Below are 26346 nucleotides of genomic sequence, written 5' to 3' on the forward strand. Positions count from 1 at the left end.
ATCCTCGGCCTGCCGCACCGCCCGCGGCCCCACCTCCACGGCAAGCACAACTCGGCCCCCATGTTCATGCTGGACCTCTACAATGCCATGTCCGTGGAGGAGGGGGCGGCGGGGGCCGCCGCTGAGGAGGGCGAGGGCTTCTCCTACCCCTACAAGCCCATCTTCAGCACCCAGGGGCCGCCCCTGGCCAGCCTGCAGGACAGCAACTTCCTCACCGAGGCTGACATGGTCATGAGCTTCGTCAACTTGGGTGAGTGCCTGCCCTCGGCGAGGCCCTGTGGCTGGGTCCGGGATGACCGGGCAGGGGAACTGTGCTGGGGGGAGGCTGGGGCAGGACCCTGGCCGCCAACGGGAGGACAGGTGGCCCTGGTAGGAAGCTGTTTCCACAGCGGGTCAGATGGGTGGCAGCCCACTTGGGCAAGGAAGGGCAGGTAGCGGCCCTTGGAAAAGCGGCTGCTTTGCGAGGCGGTAATTAAATGGCAGCAACACGAAGAAGGCTCTGACTTTCCATCACAGCATTTGGACAGCCACAGGCTCTTGCCACGCTCCACCCCGCACGCCAACACACTAAGTTCTTTGTCGTCTTCTCCCTTTGATAGTTACTTGTCACACCTCAGAAATTGGATTTGCAGGTAGGAGTTGAATAGGACAATTAGCAGGTCTGTTCCGCATCCCGCACCGCCAAGGAAGACACGAAACCTGGGCAGGACCACGGGTCCCGGCACGGCTCCCAGCACCAGGCTGGTGCTTGTGCGGGATGCAGAGCCACCAGGGCTGCCGAGACGGATAGTTCCCTGCGGCATCCCAGCGCTGCGTTCCCTCAGCCTCAGGGGCTGAGCTGCTCACACATGTTTTCTTAATGGCTTGAGAGGGATTCCACAGTAAATCCTTATTTACTCCTACAGCTTTTTCTGTTGACCCCAGTTTATGCAGCTAACTCGCCTCTTTTCACAAGCACATGTGGATGGGTTTATGCAAATGATATGAAAGTTGGCATGCTTTGTATGCGGCTCACTAGGCCTCTCTAATTGGATGCCACGGCCCAATCTGATTTCTATTTGCTTGCTGTAGATTGCACACCCGTGTGGACTGACTTGGCCGGATTTGACAAAAACATTGTCGGGATGAGCATTCTATTTTAAATATATAATTATAGACCTGGTTCACTCTATCCATTTTTAGACCTCATCATGTGCAGCTCTGAAACCACCACACGTACAGATTGGGTGCCTGCAAGTTCAAGACAGAATCTAAATAGTATTTCCAAAACAAGATCAACTCAAACTTTGTCCCAAACAAAAGGACAGGCAAAGAGCAAGAGGAGCCCACCGCTGGCATGTAACCTGCTAGGGATTACAGACACCCCCATCGCCAATAAATCCATTAACACCTTTATGGATGTCACTGTTCTGGACACTTCCACTGTCTGGAACTTCAGAGGCAACAAAGATTAAATCAGCACCTAAATCACCACCTCTCTAATCCCAGTGCTTTAACTAACTGAAAAAGATCAGTATCTGTAAAGGCTCTGTGACACACGTTAATAATTATTAGACATAGTAGCCATCCCGGCACAATTCTTGCATGATAGGGAGGCACAGGATACTGTGGGAGATCTCTAGTTTGCATGAGCTGCAGCACCTCCTTATTGACTACCATAAGCTTCACAGTGGGAAGCCTTGAATTACATCTGGCCTGGGGGCTGCGCTCTCTGCGAGTGCTGGTGCTTTCCATTTGGAATTACAGTGTTTGTCTAATCGCTGCTAGATACTTAAGCTGATCAGCAATGATACATTTAAAATCAAATATTTGAGCAGCCAAAAGTACCAATGGCGGTCAAATATTTGACTTTAGAGATAAGAGTGATCTTGCTAACATTGTTCTCTGTGGTTCTTGGGTCCTACACCATGTACAGCCAGAGCGCAGGGAGAGTCCTGAACAGAAGACAAAGGATGTTGAAATAACGATAGCGAAATTCACACTTCTGTTTCCATTTCGGTAGAGAGGAGGGAACCTTTATGAAACATGTAAGTACCTAATGAAAGGGAGTTTAGCTCTGGGGAAGCAGCTCTGCTCCTTGGGTGTAGTTATTTACTGCATAACTTTCATCAGTGAAACTGCAGCGCTCCCGTCCTATGCTTCCTATGCAAGGAAGAGTCATCTTTGCAGCCTGTGGAAGTTTTACATGAAAGGAATTAATGTTCAGATCCCCGATTCTTTTGAATAAAAAGGAGTGTAATCGATCCATAAACTGTGAAATAAATATTACGTTTTGGATAGGTCTGTTTCTATGTGAGAACCTTTTATAGAGCAGGTTATACCTGTATAAACTGTACGTAATCAATAATCGACGTCCCAATGCGATGTGATGACTACAGTGGATATATTCATTCATTTCAACCTGCTGGGTTTTGTAGTCTGCTTAGAAATCCAAAAGTGTTCTTTATGCAAAATACTTAATTATCATTTTATTTAATTGCTGTCAGCATGGTCAGTGAGTAGTAAGAGCGCAGGCAAAATCCAATAGTTTTAAGAAGGACAGGTGGAATTATTACCAGCGAGGCACATTTCGGAGGTTTATCTGTACTGTTTTGTTCCCTTGTCAACAGTGCATGCCAGGACGAGTTTAAAAAGGACGTAGATCTATAATAGCTTTCTTCATCACTGTGCACACCTTTCATCCCATTATAGTCATCGGTCTTTCATCTTTATAGGACAAAGACAGGCTTGTTTATGGACATTTTAATGAATTAGACCAGCCACTCACTCCCGTATATAGTCAAATACACCACCTGCTTTGATACGTACAGTTTTCTATGACATTCAGGGAAAATTAGAAGATCTATTGTAGAACTGATATTTTTTTGGAGACTTTCGACAATGATCCCTTTTAAAGCAGAGCTGAATTGCTAAATGCAGACTGTAGTAAACTGTGTCCTAGTTTTGTAAGAGATACTCTGTGAGCATTGCATTTCACAGGTAGGCTTTTATTACTATACTAGAACCATCACAATGAGGAAGTGTCACAGCGTAATAAAGTCTCATCTTAGAATGGAGGAAGTAAAAGTGAGTACAGAAATAATACTTTTAAATTTCAATAAATAAAACATGCTATTCCGGGCTTCCAATTACTAATCTACAAATACACTTTTTTGCTTTATTCTTCATCTATCTAGTCATACAACTTTAGAGGAAAAAATATTTAAAAAAAAAAAAGAAAAAGATTTACATTGCAAGATTTACTGGGCTACATAGTAAAAAACCCAACAATAAACCCCTCCCACATTGATTTCTATGGAGATACTGTGTATATTTATTCCAGAGAATTTATACTGGGTATTGGTAGGGAGGAACCAGAATACAGGTGCTCCATTTCAGGGTTATGTTGCAGAGAGCTTTGTACTAAGCATGTAATGTTACTGTAAAATCTTGACAATTAATTAGATTTAGATTTATAACCACTTAATTCACAGGCTACATTTTGTCTTAGCTTACACCTGTGCTAAGATGGATGGGGAATGGATTTGTGTCAAGAATGAAGTTACATGTAAATTAAAAGAGAATTTAGCCACAGTGGTCTAAGTTAGCCAGTTAATTACTGGCTAATTTTATAAAATTTACTACTATGATTTCAGTATTTGAAATTTCGTTTCAGATCCTGTCCAATTACAGTTTACAAACTGATCCATTTTAGGAACTGAAAAAACGCAAAGCATTTTTTGCACAAGTTTAACTTCAAGTTTATAAACAGCAGCTAAGGAGTAAACATCCTCTAGATTACTTAGACCCTCTCTTCTAAAAATAATTGAGTTGTCCTTATGTGGGTAACCTTGCCTTGGTAAACAGACTTGCTTAGAATATTTTTTAAAAGAGTCAGCACAAGTGATACGCAATTTGTTAATTTGTCTCATGGTTGATTATAAAATGAACAACATTGTTTAATCCTGGCAAAAAATAAGGGGGGGGGGGAATTAGTCATTCTTGGAAGGAGCACATGAAAGTGGCTTTTGTTAATGTAAATCAAGAAGCTGAAGAGCCCCCAAGTTTCTTTTTATTTCATACCATCTGGCTATCCTTTTTGTTGACAAGTGTTTGGCATAGAGAACCATCTCTTTGCCCTTTAATAACAGGCTTTAACACTGTAGGGTATTAGAAAAAGATTCTATAACAGTTAAAAAATTTCCTTCGGGGAATACTTTATAAAGTGAGCACGGGCTGCAGGCATTTGCAGCTGTAACCTGGCTTGTGTTAAAATTTGGAAGGGGCTGCCTTGCATTCCAGCTCACTACAGGCCTTCATTGGTGTACAGCCAAAGGTTAATATAGATGTCACACAGTTTTTCTTTGGAGAGCCTCAGATATAAGAGTACGCGTACAGCTGTGTTTTTAGTAACCCTTTCATAATCACTTCTTTTAAAACTCATTTTCCTGCTTATATAAATCAAAGATTTTCAAGGATATTTGACCTGGATTTGAACTTATTTGATCTTCACATATTTCCCACTTGAAACAAAGCAGATTAAATGTTAGCCCTGGATGCCTGGTCATGATCACATGGTTTGTCCATACATTAGGCCAAGCCCTCGGCTTTTTTTTTTTTCTCCTCCACCTAGCGCTGTTATAAGCTCTCGAGCCTGAACAGGTACATCCTGTAATTGTTTTGGACAGTATGGATGTATGCAACGCTTGGTGGCATAAGAGTAGCTAAGGTGGAAAGCTTGCAGCAAACTAAAGGTATGAAGTACACTGACCGTGCAGCAAGTAACCGGCAGGTATTCGTTGAATGTACAGACCTAGTCTAGAGAGAAATTAATTCATTTTCTAATTTTCAGGTGCAAAATGGCAGAACAGAACAGGAACTATTTACCTCTGCCATACGGGTGCGGTGGTAGCAGAGAATGGAGCAGCCGAGGACAGATGTCCTCGCGCAAGGAAAAAGGACATGGAAATTGTCCCCATCTGCCCGCATGCTTCTGCAGCGGATTTATCCCAGAAGCAGGGTCTTTCCTCCGTTCCCACACAGGCTGTCCTGGGGAGGTGAAGCCCCCTCCGGGAACTGTAGTTTAAAAGCCAAAACACAACGGCTTGTAAAGTGCTTTGAAGGAGACAAGCCTTGATGGCCAGATCTTGTGATGCTTGTAACAGGAGTTAGGCACAAGTGAAGCGTACAGGACCTGCTCGCACCCGAGCGCTGCTTGCCGTCGGTTTTGCTTGTGTGCGTGTGTGTGCATCCCCCCGTCGCTCCTTTTGCAGAGGAGGTTTAATGGCCTCTGGGCAGGCAGCATGAAACCAGGCGTTAGTTTTCATCTGTAAATAAGCTTGAAACACATTTGCGGGTGGGGGGGGGGGGAGGGATGTGAGAGAAGGTTACACAAGTGGTTGGAAACATTAATTAAAAAAAAGATTATAACTATTAAAGCCTAGTCAGAGCTGTTGACAGGCTCCTTTTAAATAGGACACTGCGATGTTTTAGTTTAATACATTCTGGCAGTGTCACCGGGGTTAAGGCTAATACTGGGATGTGTGGATCCTGTCATGTTATTGTCAGGAGGAATGCAGGGATTAGGTTTAAAAGTGGCGGTGGGCGAGTGGTGCAGCTGTGTACACTTATTATAAAAGATTTAAGTCCCACTGGTAAAATCAATATATTAAATTGCAAGAGCCTCTGTTTTTAATTAGTTTAAATCAAATATACTGTTAGGGCCATTATGGCTTCTATCCTTGAACCATCTATCCTTGCCAAGTGAGGAAATGCTAATATTTATATGGAAACTGTTAATTTGTGGTTAAAATGATAACACATTTAGTTTTATGCCTCTAAATTGTTCTAACTGGATGAATACCAGTGAGAAGTTGCAATGATGGATGACGTCATCTGAGCAAGAACACAAGTAAGCAAATTTTGATAGCATGCCAGATTAAGAGACTACCTGTTGATACACAGCATTAAGAGACCATGATATTTTAAGCCCTTTCTAGTGGTACAGTCCTCCTCTCTGGGGCTTGCATCAAAATACTTACATTAATTAACTACATATATATATAAAAATAAAATATGCTATTATATGTATATATTTCTTCTTTAAAGGGAGGGAACTTCTAAAGAAATGAGTGAGCTGTTTAAATTAGTTTCAGGATGAAGATTTTCATTCTACAACTGTTTGAAGTAAATGGGACTACTCACGAGGACTAATCACATGGATAAAGTTCTGCACACGCATATGTTTGGAAAATGGAAACCCAAGAGAAAATTCTTGGCTAGGTCTTCATTGGTGTAAATTGTCAAATTTCTACTGAAGCTGGCCCTGTGGTCTCATTTATACAACTGTACGTCCAAAGTAATTCCCATAAACTCCCTCTTGATTTACACTAGCACAATTGAGAACAGAATTGGGCCAAAGAAATGCCCCTGTGTTGAAATAATGAGCATGCAGTAGTTTCTGCTAGGGCTTCAAACAGTTTTCTCTCCTAATCTTGAAATTGTTTTTGAGGGAGGCTTCCTCTGCTGCAAATAATCAAAACATGAACTAGCTCCTATTAGTCACTGCTTATCATTATTAGCCCAGTCCATGTTGTTGAACTACAGCTGAATTCCCATCTTTGCAACAAACAGAATTTTACAAATAATGTTTGACAAAAATGTGAAACTGATATTTCTTAATACAAGACATATTTCGTATGGAGAAACTTCAGTGATGAAAGATTCCTGGTATCAAAATATCTGAATCACAGTACAAATAAACAGTGTGTTGTAAAGGCTGCGGGGCCAAATTCCGTGCTGGAGTAATTCCACTGCAGTCAGTGGAGTTGTGCCAGGAGATAAACTGCCATCTAGATTTTTTTGGTGTACACGTGAAAACCAGAAGTGTTTAAGATTTTGTCAGTAAACATCTTTGCTAAGAAAAAAGTTGCAGGTAGCAAAGTTTGAACCGAGTCTAATTGAAATATCTCTTTTGGAAGTCCTTATTTTGTTGATGAAGACTACGAAGTTTGCCGAGCCCCCCTTTATTTGGGTATAGGTTGTACAATTCCATTCTTCATAGATAAATTTACCTGATTTACAGCAGGTAACATAAGAGGATCTTGGGTGCGAGCTCATATGTGCAAGCCCCACAATACCGTGCCTTGTACGTTCTTTTAAACATTTGTGTCGACTACATCTTGAAGTCAGTGAAAATCCTTCAGTGATCCAGATTGAGTGGATTGAATTAATGGCAACTTTGAGACTACAAGTTTTAGTGTAATTGCTTTATTGTTTTGGAACCGAGATGCTTACAATCCAGTTCCTGTGCAAACATGTTTAACGTGTGTTAATGTGTTTCAAAACCAGACTCTCTCCGCAAATTCTGCTTTTCATTAATTGACATCAGTAGCATGGTACAGTATTTCAAAGCACTGGCCAAATATAAACTGTGTTTCTAATTTCCTTACTTTCCTGTCTTTGGAATGCCAATGTTAATTTGTTCCCATGGAAGAGTGAGAGCTGCCAACCACAGTTTTATATAAATGGCTTTACAGTGCAGGGCTGCCAACATTAAATGATACTTAGGAATTTTCATGACATTTTGTATTTAATGCTTGTGTGTGTATGTGTGAGAGAAATAGAGAGATATATGGGATGTTGAACAGCACAACCACTGATGATCAAGGCAAATGTTTGAAGAAATTTACCCTTTGAGTAGCTGTTACTTAACATTTCTTCTCATTTAAGATTTTTTAATAACCTATCAGATATTACATAGCATATTCCTTGTGCCCAGGAAAAAAACCTATTTTGCAGTAAGTTTGTTGCTAACTATCCAAACAGTTCCCCCCACCTAATAATTTTAGTTATTTATTAATAGATGAGCAGAAGGACTTTTGTTTATGTTGTTATTCTGATCATTATGGACTAGATTGTAAGAATGTGGTATTACTCAGCATGAGAAAATGTAAAAGTAAAAAAAGCTGCCACGACTAAGGAATAGGGGAATTAACTGATTTTGATTAAACTGCCAATAGATAATTTTTCTTTAAAAGAATAGGAGTAGCTAGATAAAATCATTTGCTTTCTTAAAGAAAGTCAAGCATAACCATAGTTTCTTTAGTGGTAAGTACTGTCTTTGTACATGAAACAAATGTGAAGTTCCCTTTAAACAGATTTATTTTAAACTGATGATGGTGAAAACAAGGTCTGTTTATGTATTTCTCCTTTTATTCCTGGAGGATATTCAAAATACAAATTGTTCATGTTTCAGTAGATTCATCTTAATGAGTGCTATGGTTTATCTCTCAATTTTCCCCTTTTATTGGAGCAGGTGCAATGTCTGCCATCTGTGCCAGCCCTGCGCTATACCAACAAACAAAGTGTTGTTTTGGTTCACTGGATTTAAAAGTCTCCTGAGAGTAAAGAAATGAAAGAGAAAGAATTTAGAAAGTGCCTAGTGAAGAAAAGGCACTTCAAGTAATGTGCTTTGTCATTCAAGTCTTCCCGTAAATTACCTTAAACTATTTCTAAACTGTTTGAAAAATTTTATCCGTAGAGTATTAAGTTTCTGTTGCATCTCGGAGGTCCCACGCTATTCTTCATCATCTTTATCTTACTGCAGTAGCTTCCAAGTTAGACTCTTTTGTTGTCAGGTTGAATTAAATTTTACAGCAGTAAAAATTCTTTTTTTCTTGCCTTAAAGTAGAATTGTAAATTTTAAGTTTTTCACTGTTTCTGATTCCGCCTCATTTACAAGATGCTGCAAAAATAGCCATCCAAGTTTAAACAAGATTATGTTGTAATTAGACAGACAAACTCATAATTATTTAAGGGCTAAACCAACAACAACAACCCTTTCAGGTTCATTTTGACAGTGTTTATCCAGTGTATCTGGAAAGGCTTACAATTAAAGTGCCTGAAGGGTGGGGATGAGATTTTTCAGCATGCAGTCAGTGCTATCGGGTCCACCTGGCCTGGGAAACTATGCAGGCTTTGTAGTAGAGAAAATCCTTTAACTTAGATCTTCATGGCAAGCTCTTAAAAACTACCTTCCTTTTAAAAAAAAACAGGAGAGGGGGAGAGGGAAGGCACCGCTTCCCTCTAAATAATAATTAAAACGAGCAAGTGCCTTCTTAGGCTCTTTATGACGAGGGAACACTATCGCGCTGATCAGGCCGATAATCTCGCAGCGCATCATTTTTTGAAGTTTTGCCTGTTGTGCACAACTGCCTTTCAAATGAGCAAAAAGTTTCCTCTCATTAGGCTGCAACCTCCCAACGCGCGATGCTGGTCTGAATTACACCTCCACGCAAAGCCACTGATGTCACCAGGCAATATCCTCAGCTGGAGCGACCTGGCACAAGGCCACCCCAGCAGTGAAGTCACCACAATTGACACCATCTGAGGAGCTGGCAGAGTGTCTGTACCAAGTTTTGGGGGCTGTAAATCAGGTCGAGCTTTGACTCTGTTACTAAAGCCACTGGGCCAAATCCTGCCTTCAGCCACCTCGTTTCGTCGGCACCGGTGGGGCTGCCTCGGTCCTCTGATCTTACCAATTGTTCTTCCCGCAGCACAGTGGCAGTAAAACTTTTTAAAAGAGACCAGAAGAACCCTGGGAGAACTACTAAAAAATGCTCATAAAATAATACAGCATCAGCAGTTGGGAGTTATAATTCCGATGGAGAGACAAGTTTCTTACCGAGTAAGGATTAGGAACAGGGCTGGCAGTATTTCACTGCTTGTGTACCTGAAACGCCCATTGACTTTAACGAGTCCTTTGGCACCCCGAGGGAAAGCAAGTTCAGGTTTATCATTTAAATGGAAGATTAAAAATTACTGTAATTTAGAAATTCTGAATTCTGGTGCTTACAATTTAGTAATGTTCAAATACTTTTGTATCAGTATTTTAACAACAATTTCTTTACATCAGCCAAGTATCTATAATGCCACGAATGATAATCACTCACCCCCAACAGGAATCAATTCCTAATCGTACCTGTTCTACCCACGTGCTCGATGCTAGCAAGCTGCTCCTCCCCTGGTTCTCAAGGTTAAAACTTATTTAAAAGATTAAAATAAACATTTTAATCTTGCTACTTTTATTTGTTTATTACTGTGCAGTAATTATAATCCCACAGGGACTTTTTAGATGTTAACAAAGAGTACTGCACATCACTTTTCCTGAAGCTTGTGTGGCACTATAAACATCATGCTGGGTTTAAGTTCCCCTTTCTGACCGTATCCTTAAAAAATCCAGCATTTGTTAAGAGAAAGGAGGGGATTTTTTTTTTTTCTTTTTAACAAAAAGAAATAGAAAGAAAAAAAAAAGAAGTAACTTTAGCCTCACAATCTGCTAGCTACATAAAGCAGTAAATGGTCAGCTGAGACAGGGAAAAACCAGAACTGCTGGAGATTGGTTGTTTCCTTTTGGAGGAAACAATAAATGTGCCCACTTGTATTTTAACAACATTACTACTGGGCCCCCTAATTACACAAATATACTTGTAATCAACTGCAGAAGAGAAGAGCTGAAAAAGAATCATTCAGCACAGATCTTTCTCTTCAACTCAAAAAGCAGCTTTTCAGTAACCACTCTTTTAAATCTTGGCCCAAATCAGAAGATGAAGATATTTCAGCACTAATTTGTTAAGAAGGAGGGGATTTTTTTTTTCTTTTTAACAAAAAGAAATAGAAAGAAAAAAAAAAGAAGTAACTTTAGCCTCACAATCTGCTAGCTACATAAAGCAGTAAATGGTCAGCTGAGACAGGGAAAAACCAGAACTGCTGGAGATTGGTTGTTTCCTTTTGGAGGAAACAATAAATGTGCCCACTTGTATTTTAACAACATTACTACTGGGCCCCCTAATTACACAAATATACTTGTAATCAACTGCAGAAGAGAAGAGCTGAAAAAGAATCATTCAGCACAGATCTTTCTCTTCAACTCAAAAAGCAGCTTTTCAGTAACCACTCTTTTAAATCTTGGCCCAAATCAGAAGATGAAGATATTTCAGCACTACGTGATGAATCATTTGTCTCCTGAGACAGGTGAAAAGGAGCAGCTAATCGGACATGTGGTGTAAAACTTCTCTCATTGGTGTGAACACAACTTTGACCTCTGAATACAACCGTTCCTGCAACTCAGTGGCATGCATTATAATCAAATTAGAGGAGTATTAGACTCCATATCCACAGAAATCTCTGACCGTTATGCCACATTAAAACCTGACACAGGGAATACAGAAATACATGAAAGGATACAGAATGATGCAGGAACACGTTCAAGCAAACCCCAAATATTTTTTCAGAAAACAGTAACTGTCATTTTGCTCATTAGTCCACAACTGTGAGATGAGAGCCGTTTCACTGAAAATATTACAGAGTAGGGGAAAATCTAAGTCAGTGTGTCTAATACTCTGAAAGTCTTTCCTCCCCATATTGGCAGTTGTAGTCCAGCAGCTGAGGGTAGTGACTGGTAGGCAAGAGACCGAGCTGGAGAAGAATGATCCGTGTTCCTGCTCCTTGAGAGACACTTTCATAAACGCCATACTCTCATTTCTGTGCTATTTTTAATAGTTGTGCACAACAGGACATGAACTGCGTTCCCTTCATTCATACCAAACCAATGTGAGGACGTGAGGGTGTATTACAACAGCTGATCTTTTACCCCAGAACTGCAATTGCAAAATTGTGTTTGAAGACACAAAAAACCCAAAACAAAACAGAAAATGTTGTTGTTAGGGGCTGACTCAGGAGGCCTGGATGGCCCAACCCTAGTGAGAGGCTCAGTGTCAGGAATCCAGCCCTGCGATCCGCAGTGTGGTATGCAGGGCTAGGTGCTGCTGATGTCATGACGGGCTTATCTTGTACCAAAAAAAAAAATCCCTCTTGTATAATAGGGATCGTGGGTGGGAATTAAACTGAAAATAAATCTTCCCCTAACCTTCAGATGCTGTTATGCCTGGGGTGTTGGCCACCAACATTTAAAGTGTAAAGGGGACTCATGCACCCACTCTATAAATGCATATATATATATATACATGTCTTCCTGAGGACATTTCTGAAAGAATAGTTTAAACTTGCCATCACTCTAAGACACTAGCATTTTACATCTACCAACAGAAATATATGTGGATGTCATCAACTTAGGGATCTTTAATATTCATAGTTCTCAGACCCATATACCAAATTATTAAAAGAATAAACAGTCCCCTGCCTGTTTCTCCGTAAAAATAAATGTGTTGCACTGCAAACATTCCTAGAAAGCAAAAAGATCGTATGCATAAGCTACAAGGCAAAAAGACAGCGAGTGGATGTGCGGTGGTTGGCAGCAAGGACCGCTGCTGGGCAATGACCTCCTCTCCAGTTCCCGTCTCCCAAACCCGGGAGGCTGTGCTCAGTGCCCCACCTGATCTCAGCTATCTTGGCAGCACAGAGGAAACATGATGATCTCAAAGAAAAATGTGAAATAGGTCACACAGTCCCACTTTCATGAGAAAGGGCACTCTGGAGTATCTTTTTAGGCAGTAATTGAGGTCTCTAATAATTATTTTCCAAAATGTTTCCTCCCATCCCTCCAAACACTGTATTTCTATCTAATAATCCTGGTTTATAAACTGTGTTAATATCACTGGACCTCCCACATACAGAACACCTGAAAAACACGCAATAGATGTAACAGTAGGATGCAAGACGAGCTCTGCTCTTGCAGGGATTTCCCCTCCAGGGCAGACGGACCTTTCTGCTGAATAGTTTGTTGCCCCCTAATCTCCCAGCGCTTGCCTGACCGAGAAAGGCGCAGATGTTTGTTATTGCATAGACAAGCTCAAAAGGTCCAGCCGATTGCGGTCTTATGGCACAGCTCGGAGTGTATACATTCCAAGTTGAAATTTTGCTGATTACAATCAAAGGCTGAGATTCTTATCTGATGGCCGCATGTCTGACATCGACTGGTTATTTTGTAATATCCCACAAACTACTTTCTCAACAAAACCAGAATCTGGGATTTCAGCTAAGAAATCCAACAAGTCATATGGTTTCAGACCTGGCAAACTGGTTATTGAATTATTTCCTTTTATCACAGTAAACCACAAAAAAGGCTCAATTCCCTGCGCCTGTGACTCCCGCCGTGTTCCTCCCAGAGAGCCTGTGCAGGTGTAGACCCAAACTCTGGAATATTTGGGGGGATGCTGGTGTTGTTGTGGCAATACAATATTAAAGGAGGATTAATTAGATTTATGTTATTTATTTCGGCAGCTGCTCAGTAGATGAAAGGAAGTCTAATGCAAATGAAATGAATAAGCCTTAAGAGGCCAATGTGCAGTCACTTCTCCACTCGTGTCCCTTAGCACGGCCGGTGCAGAAACGGGCACATTCCTTTGACAAAAATGAGGCATTTAAGATTCCATCAGCTGAACTTTCTCTTTCAAGTGTTGCCAGTAGATGCACGATATATACATGTGCTTTTAAAAGACTTTTATTTTGAACTCAAGATGTGAATCTATGGTATTAAGGAAAGCAGAACAATCCTTTATTTAGCTGCACCTGCACCTTAATGCCTAATGAGTTTAGTCTGATGGAATCCAGACCTCAGGAAGGATTATAAATTCTCATTTGATTTCATTTACTTCTAAAATACCTTAAACCAGCTGTACCAGTCTAGAATCCAGTCCTTCCTTCTGTATCAGTTTTGCAAATGTTGTTGAATCTTTTGCTGTATTAAGTAACTTTATCCTATATAATAATACACCAATAGTAATAAGGAACAGAAGGCCACTTGAAAAAATCATGAAGTGGAAGATAATTAGCAGCATATAAGCTTGAAAAGCATCAGTTTACGAGCACAACTTTCATAAAGTTCTTGATGCTCTGGAAGCAAGATTTGGAAAAAAATGAAACTCAGTTGGTAGGCAATATCCTCTCCTACTGCCCCAGTGTAGGGCAGAGGAGTCTGGCCTTGCAAACAGTGGATGAACGCACTCTCCAGGGCATTGGTGTTACGTTTAGCCATTTCTGTCTGTTTTGTATAAACACATCAGAGACGCTTGCGCAGTGACCTTCCCAAGATTACTGGCTCAGGCTGTTTATTATGACCAGTATCTAATTTATCAAATACATTTGAAGCCTTCTTACTTTGCCCCAGTGTATTTACTGGAATGCAAGAGCATAATTTGATGCTGTCGCATCTCTGCATGATCAAATCATTGCATTGAAGAGTTACTATATCACGATTTGTTTTTGCTTTGCATGTCTTCTGCACATGCTTTCTTGCAGATCAAGGTGCCTGTGCTGCAGGCTCCCAGCTTCCTTCCCTTGTGCAGATAGTGGGGTATGAGCAGACACCCTCAGAAGAGCAGGGAAGCTTGCAGTGCTGCTGCCCTCACCATCCGAGGATGAGCACCCTTCCTGACTACCAGTCACTAGTGGGTTGTCTTCCTTTATGTGAGGTTAGGTTAGAGCTGGCTAAAAACCTTTCAGGGAAACTTTCTTGCCTTCCCCCTGATCTGAAATTTGGTCCAAGCTGAAGAACTGTTTCACACTTGGAAGCTTTCAAGAATGACCTGGATCTTTTTATTCCAAATTTTGCATTTCATCCCAAATAGCCCATTTTAGGTTTCCCTGTAGTAGTCTCTCGTGCTGCCTCTTATCTTCCCTAGCTGAATACACATTATTTCTGACCAGATCTGTTCAGCCACTTGTCTCTCCTTCCTTGGGCCTGGGGATGTGTTTCCATTTGCTCAACACTGTGTGTACAAGCAGACAGGGCAGACTGCTGGTTTTTGCATCAGTGATTTTCTGAGAGGCCTCCGGCCTCAGAGCAGGTTGCAGGAAGCACCTTGGGCCCCATTTGTCTGCTTGTTGGACTGGGGGATTATTTTTCTCAATGAACCATATTGTCACTAACTTTTCTCCCTCTTTGTGCTCTGCAACCTCCTCCCCCTTGAGGCACCCATCACCCTGCTTTCTCCTCTAGACCAGTACTACCCTTTTCTGTGCTGCGGCTGCCGCCTCGGTCTCCACCACCTGACCCTCGTCCCTGATTCCTCCCCCTTCTCCCCAGGCTGCCACTATCTCCTTGACCCTTGGATGCACTGGCAAAATGTGTGACTTGGAGTTCACACCTAATGCTGGCACAGCTTCCCCGTGAAGTTAACCTCACCAGATACAGCTCACTGATTTCACAGCACCAGGAAAGCAGCCTTGCTGTCCCCCAAATTACAGAAAGAGAGAGAGCGCAGTGTAATATAGCAGTCATCTCTGTTCAAAGAGGGAAAAGAAAAATGTATTCCTGCATCTTCACATAACCTCTCACAGCTGCATCCAGAGGATTTAGGGTTTAGGGGATGTATTAGACAGCAGCATCGCCTCTGCTCTTAGGCTGCGATATTCCATGCTATGCATTACGGTGCAGACAAAGAAAAGAAAGCAGCAGTAATGATGAGCTTCTCTCTGTCATTTTGCTCACTGCTCAGTTTGACTACAGGGACGTTTCTAGAGGAGGGTGTAGAGAAGAGCTAAGATTGCCTTTGTTGGGCAGGAAGCTTTGCAGCTGCCTTAGCCTGCCCTGTGCAGCCCATGGTCCCTGCAGGGAACTGCAGGAGTCCCCGGCTCTGAGCTGCTGTCCAGGTCCATCCCCATCTTTCAGATACACAGAGAGAAGCAAGAGCCCCAACCTGTCGGTGGTGCAGTCTGTCGAGGGTAAATACCAGCCTCAGTTAACCCCTCTCCCAGTGACCACACGAGAGCTTGAGATGCTTTGTGATGGCCACAGCTCTGGCCAGTTGGGAAGACATAGGAGGAGCCACGTTTTGCAGCATCACCACAGTCCCCAGTGTGCCTCTCTGTCTCTGGAAAAATACCACCCCCAAGGTGCTGGGAAAGGGAGAGCTGCTGGGGACAAATCCCCAGGTCAGCACTGTCCTGGGTTCCCCCTTCCCGGTGAAGGGGCAAAGAGAAACGAGATTTGAGAGGCTGATGAAGGGAGGCCCTGCGGGAGATTTCCTTATATTGGATTCCGGGAAGATGAAGGTAGAAATAGAGGGAGTCTGTCTAAAGGAACAACTTCATCAACTCCCATTTATTTCTTTCCCCTGTCGCCCCCCCATTTCTCCATTCCCTCACACACCCCAAATCCCGCAGCAATCCTAAGTGCGTTACAGCAGCTGGAGATGGATTGCAGCACGATGTGCTGCCGTGTTTCACATGCTAAGGCTGTGAATAAGGTATTCTGAAGAAACACAACTCTTCCCTGCTTATTTAACTTTGCTTTCCCCAGATACACATACAGACACTGCAAACTCAGCATCAGGATTCGCACCACAGTTGGTCTGTTTACTATTAGGAGAGTTTTGTGTTCACAGAGCAGTCCCACGTGTAAATTTTTCACAATACCTTTCATCTAGTCTGGCTCTGATTTCAGCAGAGAAACCACAGCGTAAGCAGGTACCGATCAGGGCACACTCGGAAAAGAAAATGGATTACCTGTGCATAACCTGCCCACATATTTCATGGATGGTCTTTAAGGAGAAATAGTTTTACCATCCAGCATTGCCTTAAAGTGCCTGCAAAGAAACCCCGGCAGGGAAATGTCTCTAAATGCAGAAGGCAGCACGCACGCTTCTCTCTGTCATTTCCCTCCCAATTATTATGTTTTCCCTTTGCCATCTACCATCCTAAGGAATTTTAACTTAAAAGTCTCCTGAGTGACACATAGGGCAAGAGGATGTGGTGACTCTCCTCTCACCCCCCATGGTGTTCCTTGGCAGCACGGCTCCCAGGGAAGCAGGTGGCTCCACATCGCTCTCCAAAGCCCTGCCTGAAGCAGGTACGACACTAACCCCAACACTGGAAGAACATCAGAAAGGGCCCAGGCATTTTGTTAGAGAAATACCAATTTCTGCCCTGAGCAGTCCTTGCTAGCTGAAGTTCAATTTAGTCAGGAAGAACTTGCTGCTGCTTCAGAGATAATTAAACCCATCTTCCCTCAACCCACTGTTTGTACACGCACAATGATACCATTGTTCAGTCATGCAACACATATGCTGACATTAAAGTGTTTAATCTTGTAGTACAGTATTCCATTATTTTTTGGACATCTGTACATGATAGAAAGCGTACGTATTAAGGGATTTGTTGACAAAGAAATGGCTAATGCTGATACATGTGTGGACTGAAAGGATCTTTCCAAGTTGTGTTCAGCAGTAGGGAGAGTGCTCCTTCCCAGGCCCAAAGCCTGGCACAGATGTGATATGCACTGTTGCTATTACCACTTTTCAATTTATAACAAGGAGTCAGTGTTTAGAAGAATTTTGGAAGCTCCCTGCTGGGTTTGTGGCTAGGTGGTCTTGCTGGCAACACCACCTTCATGCTGAAAGCTGAAAAAATGAAGTGATGGCTAAAGGAAGAATATTAACTCCAGAGGGCTTTTATTTTTCCCCTTCTGAAGCAAAAATGCTTACCCCAGATCGCTTTGCAGAGTGAGCACTAAAGAATTTCGAATCCCCCTACTTTCTAACCTCTGGGCTTGGGGATCAGAATTTATGGAGCCTGGTTTTCATCTCATTTGAAATTAATGCATTAGTCCTGCTTTCCACCCATAGACGGGGCAGGACTTTGCCCTGCCACACACTGAATTTACCACGGAAGAAATAGCTTATCACCTTCACCTCCCTTTACCCGGCTGTAAAATGGGTACATGAGCACCAAGCGTCTGGGTGCAGGTTCCCTTTTGCTGAGCACTGCCTTGGCTCAGAGCAGCCCCTTCTGCAAAGGGCAGACAGGGACGAGACCATCAGGACAGAGCTTTGGCAGATGAGCCCAGACCCCCCTGAATGCCTGGGGGCCTTGGGCACGTGGCTGAAGGACAGACTGTGTTTTTAGAAGTGGCAGGATGGCGGCAGTCCCTGGCGATGGGATGCATTAATGAGTTATAGAAAAACCACAGACTATTTTTCTAGTAAGCTTATCTCGCAGCCCAAAATCAAGGGTGCATTTGTTTTTCCTTAGGTTTCTCCAAAAACCTGCAGTAGCTTTTAGATGAGTTGGAGAGCTGCAACTATCCAATGTAAAAAAGCCCTCCAAATGCTGTTTTTATCACTCTCTGAAAAAAAAAAAAATCCCATCACACAACCCAGGACATTTGCTCTACTCCATTTATAGGACTCCCAATTTATTTCTTTTATTATTGCTTCAAATATTTCTTTAACTGCTGCTTTAGCTGCCTAATGTCAGCATGTAAATCTTGTAGCCAAGAGGATGAAGCAAATGAAAACCAATCACAGAACTTCGCATTCCCAAATTCTTGCCATTATAAATTTACTGCCACTGCCCCTGTAACTCTTGCTGTCAAGCACAATGAGGAGGGAAACATGTGCCTTAGCAGACTGTGGCCTGGCATGACATTATTGCAATCTTTATTATACTCCCCCTTTTCCTCAGAAAAATACAAGGACTGACCTTGCACTTCTTGCTCAGTTGGGAATCCCGCTGAGCCCAACAGGCTCTTTCAGCTGTGGAGACCACTGGATCCTTCCCCTAATTGGTTTCCTCCTTCTTGAACCTCACTAACATAAGGAGAAGAGGCCTATATTTCATAAGTGACATGGTTTTATCCACCAATTTAGAGACAAAGAAGTGCAATTTCTAAAGGGAACATTTAATGCCTGTTAATTAGAATCCCATCAAGAGATTTCAAATTTGGCATCCTGAAAATTTACAGCGCAGTTTCACAACCGCCGCAAGCCCCGAGTCCCAGGGGTGGCCCAGCCCTCCCTCCCGCCGTGCTGGGAGGTCCCCGGTCCTTCTCCTGCCACCACTGCTCTTGGGGCACCGCGGTGAGCCGGGCGAGGACGGGATCCACCTGAAAAGTCATCTGAGAAAGGGAAAATTATTCTCCAGTTGAATCCATTACCCAAGGGAGACAGCAGGGTGAAGCAGTAGATAGGAGTGGACCTTCCCTTTGAAAGCAGTAACGTACGTAGGCTAAAAATGCTTGTGGACCCCAGGTGGAGCTGGTGGTCCCAGGGCAGCCAGTTTCTAGGAATCTCGTGCTCTGCACTGAAACGATGCAAGAGAGTTTCTGAAGTTTTGGCTTGGATCTCTAGGGGCAGTGATGGAGGGAATTAAAGGTAATTTTTCTAGGAAAATTCAAACAAGATTTTGCGCCGCTGGGTGAAAATGGTGTAACTCAAAGTGTAGTTTGCCCTTTCATGAAAACACTAAGGCTAAAATCCACAGGCTCACTGGACAAGCCAGCCGGCCCTCAACCATCTCTGAAGAAATAGCACTCATTTTATGCAGCTCTGCAGCTATCAGAGGCAAAGCCGATAAAGACTTTCCTACCCACTGAACTCACCTACATGACTTCTTCAGTCCCTGGGGCCAGGCACAGGTAGACTCTGAAAACCTGTTAGACCTTGATGCCGGAGCGTGGCAGATTTTTTTTGGCATCCAAATCTCTTAGGGGTTTCGCAGGCAACTGCTGATGGCTCTGCAGTCGAGTCTCCTGCCTGGCCAAGAGGCTGAGGTGAGGGGGTGTTGTCTTTTGGAATCTATTTTCTTTTGACTTATCTTTCAGTCTCAGGAATTCAGGACCTTTAATCTATTTGAGATTAAAGTCCTTTACAAATCCCTTCTGGCCTTTTTTGGGAGCGAAGAAGTTACAGACACCCTACTGCACATTCCTTCTGGTGCTTTTTTTCATTGTAAATGAGAAACAAGTAGCACTCTAATTGTTGTGAGCACTACAATAAATGAGACAACTACTCTTAAAGTGCCTTATAAAAACAATTAACATATTATCAGGTGAAAGTGTTAAAGGAAAATTTAAGTTTTTACTTGTTTAAATATTCAAAATCTATTCCAAGTGCATCACCCAAATGTGCCAGGGAGGAGGTGGTATGGAATTACCGAAGCTTTTCCAGTTTGGCAGCCTATTCACAGAACCTATTCATCTAGTGTTTACTTTGCTTGTGAAAAAGATTTTTTACATCTTCAGAAAACAAAAGCGTAAAAATACTTGGGTAGGTAGATTGGCAAAAGTAAGGCCTCTCATGAAATCCATTGAAATTAGTGGAAATATTTCTATTGACCTCTCTGGGGTTTGGATTAGCTCTTTAACGCTTCTGTAATAATTATTTTTTAACACAGTCATTCTTGGAAAATGATTGCTGTGATTCACTGGTTCTTTGCTTGACACATGGAGTTAGTGGTTGACATTGTGCTACTGCGCTTGGTACTAAGGCTGAAACAGTTTGGTTTCTTTGGTATGTGTAGAGAGAAGTAATAACTACTGCACGCTATGTCAAGTTTTGGTTTCTTTGGTATGTGTAGAGAAGTAATAACTACTGCACGCTATGTCTCAACATAATCTTTGCTGTCATGTATCATGCCTTGCCTACCATCAATCCGTGTTACAAAACCAGTGGTCCGACCCATGTTTACAGAATCAGCTCAGGTTGGCCTTTCACTTACCAGTAGTGATTTACAAAGAAGCTGAAAATAGTTGGGGCTCTTATTTCTAGTCTCAACATATTTTGCTGTGAAAATGACCAAACATGGGATCAGTTCAAGTTTCCCAGCTTTATGCTGATGTGTCATTTGCTTTAGAAGTTTTGGTACCCTGGGGTGTTAAACCAGGATCACAAGCTTTTCTGTCCAACGTTACTTTTTTAGTACTGGTTTCAATTGTATAGCTCCAAGTTCTAGGTGTCAACAACTACACTTTTGCATCCCTGCATCTTAATGTTTTCAAGTTTTGTATCTGAAGAGTACACTTTAGGACATGTCAAAACAAGTACCAAGTATTTGTTGACATTTTATCTCCAGCTTTCCCATATTTTCGGATCTGATACCTGGCTACTTCACACCTGAGCACATGTATCCATCCTGTTTTCTTTTAACCATCCCTGTTGTTGCACAACTGTGCCGTCCTGCCTCCTCTTGCATCACAATAATGCCACAACAGAGTCGGTTTGGAGAGACAATAGACTTCAGAGAGATCAGACCCCTATCTGTATCAGGTAGACGAGCGCAGTCTGTGCAGCATTCAGATTGTGGACAGATAGTCAAGGCCAGACTTTCAAAGATGCTGAGCTTACTTGCATATTTGCAACAGAGGTGTGGCAAATTTACTGATAAGCACTAACCTAAGACATGTGCTTGTTTTGGTTGGATCACCTTAATTGTCCAGCACACTTTTTGGTGTCTTGCTTATTTTCTCATAAATTTGTGTCCACCTCCATCCTGCAGCTCCCATGTCCCATCGTCTCGACATTTCCTTTCTCAAAGGACTGTGCCAAAGGGAGTGTCTGATGATCCCCGTCTACCGGAGCTACGATTAACTGCCACACTCACCATGCCCAAGAGTTACTTTGCACCAGCAGATTTTGAGCCATGTGTTAAATTAGGTCATAATTTGGCTACAGTGGTTGTGCCTCCAAAATGCAATACCACTTCTAGAAATGAGGGGAGGCACACATTTACACATGCGTCACCTGTGAGTGACTTTGGATTGTTTCTTAGGAGAGGAAATCCACTGTTTTCCCACAGCTAAGGCACACGGTCTGCTTCATAGCAGAATTATTTTTCAAGGGTGTTCTTCCTTTTCATATTTTACAACCTTTGGTTGCACATCCAGAGCTTTGGCTTCCTCTCCAAGCAGCTGCCTTGCCAAGGCATTTGAATTGTGACAGTTTCTGAGCTGGAATTTCCAGTGTTTGAAATCAGGAACTGGGCTAAAACCATTCACCAAAAGCCTCTGGGTAGTAGTGATTTGTAAGAACTATGAACCTGGGACAAGCATGAATTCAAGTTCTTTGGGCAGAAGGGCTATTAAGTATACCCAGCAAATATTCATATTGCTTGATGATTTTTAAGGAAGCATTTAACACATAATGGCTGACAAACAGCTGAGATTAAGTCCTTCGAGAATGACCAAAAGGTTCTCATTATAGTATGTTATGACAATAGGGATCATGGATTTTATAGATCTAATGGGGAAACTACAGTTGTATTCAGAGCTGTAGCAATTCTCTTAACTGTTTCAGTGAGCACTTAAAATACCACTATCTCACCCCCTCTTTTTTTTAAAAAAACCCACACACTAAAAAACACTCCCCCCCTTCAAACTCCTCAGGTAATTAATTGGAAACTACCCAGTTGCAGTATTGTCAAATGTCTGACTAATACCTATCAAACCCGGGAAACTCAGACTTCTTGAGCGCTCCCTTGCTTACCTCGTGCTGTTGTGCTTATGGTATTTGTATACTGGGGTCTACAAAAAGTGCGCGATCATATATACTGTACCATATGTTCACAAATACCAATGCACAGCAGCATGAATTAAGGATAGGATTTCAGCCTTCATAATGAAGAGTCTTGCTTTTATGAGTTCAAGTCAGACCCTTAACGTTATTTTAACGTAGATTTTGCTGTTTAATTATGTAATAAGATTTACTGCAGTCATCTAACAGATGTTGATTCAGGGTCAGTGTTTCTCATAAATTAGTTCTGAAAGGATTTGTTACTTCTGGGTCAGCAGATAGGTCCAGAGTGCAAAGAAAAAGGGGAAAAACAATAAACACTGAGTTGAAGGGTTTCTTGGGATTCTTTCTTCAGTTACATATCCACATATTTTCATGATCTTAATGACTATAGCCACAGGAATGTTTGCTTTAACACTAAAGATGGCTCAGGCCAAAACCCTATATCCAAACATCTGCAAAGCATGGGAAAGTTCAAACTTCAGGGCTCTTTATTTTATGACCCTGGCCGTTAATTTTTCTTACTAATATGACACATTTTTTCTAGAGCTCTGCAGTGGGAATCACTGTGAACTCTAGCAGCACCCAAAAAAGTTTCATCTTCATGTGTTTGTTGTCAGACTTTGTGTATGAAGTGCGGCTAAAGACCAGTGTTGGCCGATGTAGTTGTCATCACATAGGTACACTGAAAAGATGCAACCACCTTCCTTTGAAAATTCAGCCTTCCCATGTCTTTGGAAGCAAATCATATTGGTACATCCTACTGCTAGACCTCTCTATAATACACCCTGCTGGTAATGTTATCCGTAATATAACTAAAACCACACAACATTATATTCATTCTTCTATAGTTGTGGTTAAAGGAGCTATTCCATATTAAAATATTTTTTCCTCCCCTCTATAATTTAGGTGCAGACAAATTCCTTTGAGACTGAAATCATACTCTTTATATCTTATTCTGCTGAGAATACTTTGGAGGAAAGGGATTGAGGCACGTTTAATAGTGTTCTAGCACTTACAGGGCAGTTTTAGCCTGCCAAGTGTTTTACAAACACTGGTGAATATTCACAATATTCCCCCACTTCAGGGTGTGAGAGACTGAGTGATCTTCCTGAGGCTGTGCGAGATGTTATAGCTAGAGGTGCAACTGTAACTTTGTTCATTCAGTGCACACTAAGACTGCTCAACCTATAAAACCATTTGCTGAACTTAATGGCCTTTGTCTTGGAAAGTTTAGGGGTTTCATACCCAAAAAACTCCTCTAAGATGAATCCCAGCTATTAGTAAGACCTCTGAAGTATTTCCCTGAACAGCAATCATACAGTGGCAAACTGTGAGCCCTGGACTCCTTGCAGAAGCAATGTGCGAGAGGAAGAAGAGCCCGTGGCCAGCTGCTGAATCTTGGCCAGCAAAGCAGCGCTGAACCTGCTCTGTGTAAGTGCTTGGACACAGCCCGGTTCCTGGAGGCTCCCCACACTCCGTCCCTGCCACAGGGGAGGCCCTCGTGAGTGCTGATATACATCTGTACCGTGCAGCGCTGTAAATTTAAATAGCACGTTCCAGATTCAGGCTTGAAACTCCTCTTTTTCAGGAGTAATTCCATTTAAGTCAATGGATTTACACAATGGATTTACTGCTGCCAGAAGAGAATCAGGCCTGTAGAAAGACACACATTCTTTGCCAAGAAAATCTCAGAGCTAACTACTTGAATTGTGCAGTCGAGCTGCAGGGAGGTCAAGTGGACAGACGATGGGACTGGGACATAAGGGAAGTCCCTGGTTCAAATCTCAGCTCTTAAAATGTCGTGCAGTGTGACATCTGGCGAGTCAGTTCATCCCTTATATCTCTGTTTCCCCATTTTCCTTTGTCCGGCTTGTCTATTTAATTTGGAATTTGTTCCAAGAAGGGTGCTTCACTTCATGTGCTGGGATGGGGCACTGATACCTCTCCTCCCCCTTGCTAGAGGACAGTCTTGAAATCTTTGTTTCTTCACATCACTGACCCTCAGCTTCAATATCCACAAGCAGTGTTACACGAGACCATCAGCTGTCCATCAGAAGGCAGGCAGACCTGTCACTCGGTGGGATAACGCACTGTCCTAACACTGTTTTGGGAGGACTCTGGCACTTCGTGTTATTTCATGGTCAGGGTTGGGAGTTGGAAGAAGGTCCTCGTTTTGAACATTTGCTTCACAGCTCTGATCACTACAGATGCTTTAAAATGAAAGCTTTGACCCTTTGGAGCGGGGCTGTGAGTTTGTGATGAATTCAGCTGGCACTGAATGTGGGTCACTGGCACGAAAAGCCTCAAGGACTGGAATTTGTGTATATATGTGTGCGGGTAGGCATGTGTGCATGTGTAATTTTCAGAAGCAGAGTCAGGCCAAGAACCAGCACTCCTGAAAAGCCCCATCTGTTTCTTTCAGCTCCTTCCCACAGCAGCTTGGTCGTTATCGGTGGCAAATGTCCAGAGTCACTTGTCAAGCACGAAGCTGCCAAAAATCATTAAAACACAACGGTCACCCACACCCTGTACCGGCCAGCTGTAAAACTGTTTCAAAGAGAGTCTGATAAACACATATATGCGTATAATAGCCCAGATAGTCTCATGTATTTCCTACGTGCTTTAATGAACCGAACAACAGCATGAGATGCTGCAATCAGATATTCTTGCCCTTTTCTGTTGTGGCAACTCACAAGCTTGTTTGATGGCGAGGGGAAAGGGAACAAAGCAGGTGGCTAATGGGCTGTTTTTCTGTTTCAGTGGAGCATGACAGAGAGTTTCACCATCAGCGCTGCCACTACCGAGAGTTCAGGTTTGATCTCTCCAGAATCCCAGAGGGGGAAGCGGTGACGGCTGCTGAGTTCAGGATATATAAGGATTACATCCGCGAACGCTTCGATAACGAAACGTTCCAGATTAGTGTCTACCAGGTACTCCAGGAGCACCCGGGAAGGTGAGTGACCCACAGGCAAATCCCGATGAACGTGCAAGCACAGTATGTTCCTTTAAAAAGTTACGTCCAATATTTTTAGAAATACTGGTGCCATCAAACGTGGCTGAAGAGCTGGGCTTAGGCATCAGGGTTGTACAGTGAAGTCTCAGTCGATGCTAATGCAGTGGGCACGTAGCTGCCATGTCTGGTCAGCCACCAAAGGCATGGGGAGAAGGTGCCCTGTGAGCCTCCGCGTGCCCCAAGGAGCATCCCCAGCGCTGTCACTCTTGTCCCTGGGAGCAGCCGGTAGCTGAGCAGCAAACAAGCCTGGCTGTGTGCTAGTGCAGGAGAAGATCATAAACTCAGAGTATTTCAAGATTTCTGGAAGACCTACCCTCTTCCTCCTGCCGCTTAGGGATCCTGAGGTGGCAAACCCACATCTGAATGCTTCCTTTCCCATTGTAGCTTAATTACTAGCCTTTATTACCGAAGGCATTTGAGATCCCTAATTAACAAAGACAGATGACACCATGCTTTTTATATTGACTGATTGTTTTGTGTGTGCAAAACTACAAGATGAGCTATTAAATCCATTCCAAGCAATTATTAATGTGTACCAAGCTCCCTGACAAATCCTCCAGGGAACTTGAATAAGAACATATGTTCAATTTTCTCATCTGTTTTTAGTTCAAATTAATCAGCAATCCCAAACCGTTTATCAAAGGCACTTAGTTTCATTTGCACATATTTCTTTTACATACAAATCCTACCAAAAGTGAGATTGCATTTATTTACATGAAAAGTATTTACAGTCATATGCTGGTCAGAAGTTATTCTCTAGGACTACTAAATATGGGGTAATAATACTACAGCCCTAATTTAGGTTTATGAAAAGAGAAACACTAGGGATTTAAAAAGGAGGCTTTATATTTTTATAAGAGCTAATAAAAATGCAGAAAAAAATGTTTTGCATTTTTTGATCCATTAAAATATGACAGGAAAGCTTATCAACATTTTTAAATGGTGAGAATTTCTACCAGCTTTGCTGTATGGTAAAAGTATTTAAATACGGGTGTGTTTTCTTCCACATCTGAAATTCCAATTTTATGGGTCAAAACTCATGGTTCTCTTGGCATTTCTAATGACACAATTATTTGCAGGGTTTGGGGACTATGGTAATATTAA

At 42.4% G+C, this 26346-nt stretch overlaps 1 protein-coding gene across 1 annotated transcript in view; it reads left to right on the forward strand.

Annotated features, from left to right (window-relative positions):
* Positions 1-6: 6 nt before the first annotated feature.
* BMP7 (bone morphogenetic protein 7) overlaps positions 7-26346 on the forward strand; it is a 46170-nt gene continuing 19830 nt past the window's right edge. The window contains exons 1-2 of the mRNA XM_009274050.1: positions 7-250; positions 24990-25182. Of these exons, the coding sequence (XP_009272325.1) occupies positions 61-250; positions 24990-25182 (383 nt within the window). The 5' untranslated portion in view covers positions 7-60. The remainder of the gene's footprint in view (positions 251-24989; positions 25183-26346) is intronic.

The sequence above is a fragment of the Aptenodytes forsteri genome, unplaced genomic scaffold (assembly GCF_000699145.1).
Source record: "Aptenodytes forsteri isolate BGI_AS27 unplaced genomic scaffold, ASM69914v1 Scaffold159, whole genome shotgun sequence".
NCBI lineage: Eukaryota > Metazoa > Chordata > Aves > Sphenisciformes > Spheniscidae > Aptenodytes > Aptenodytes forsteri.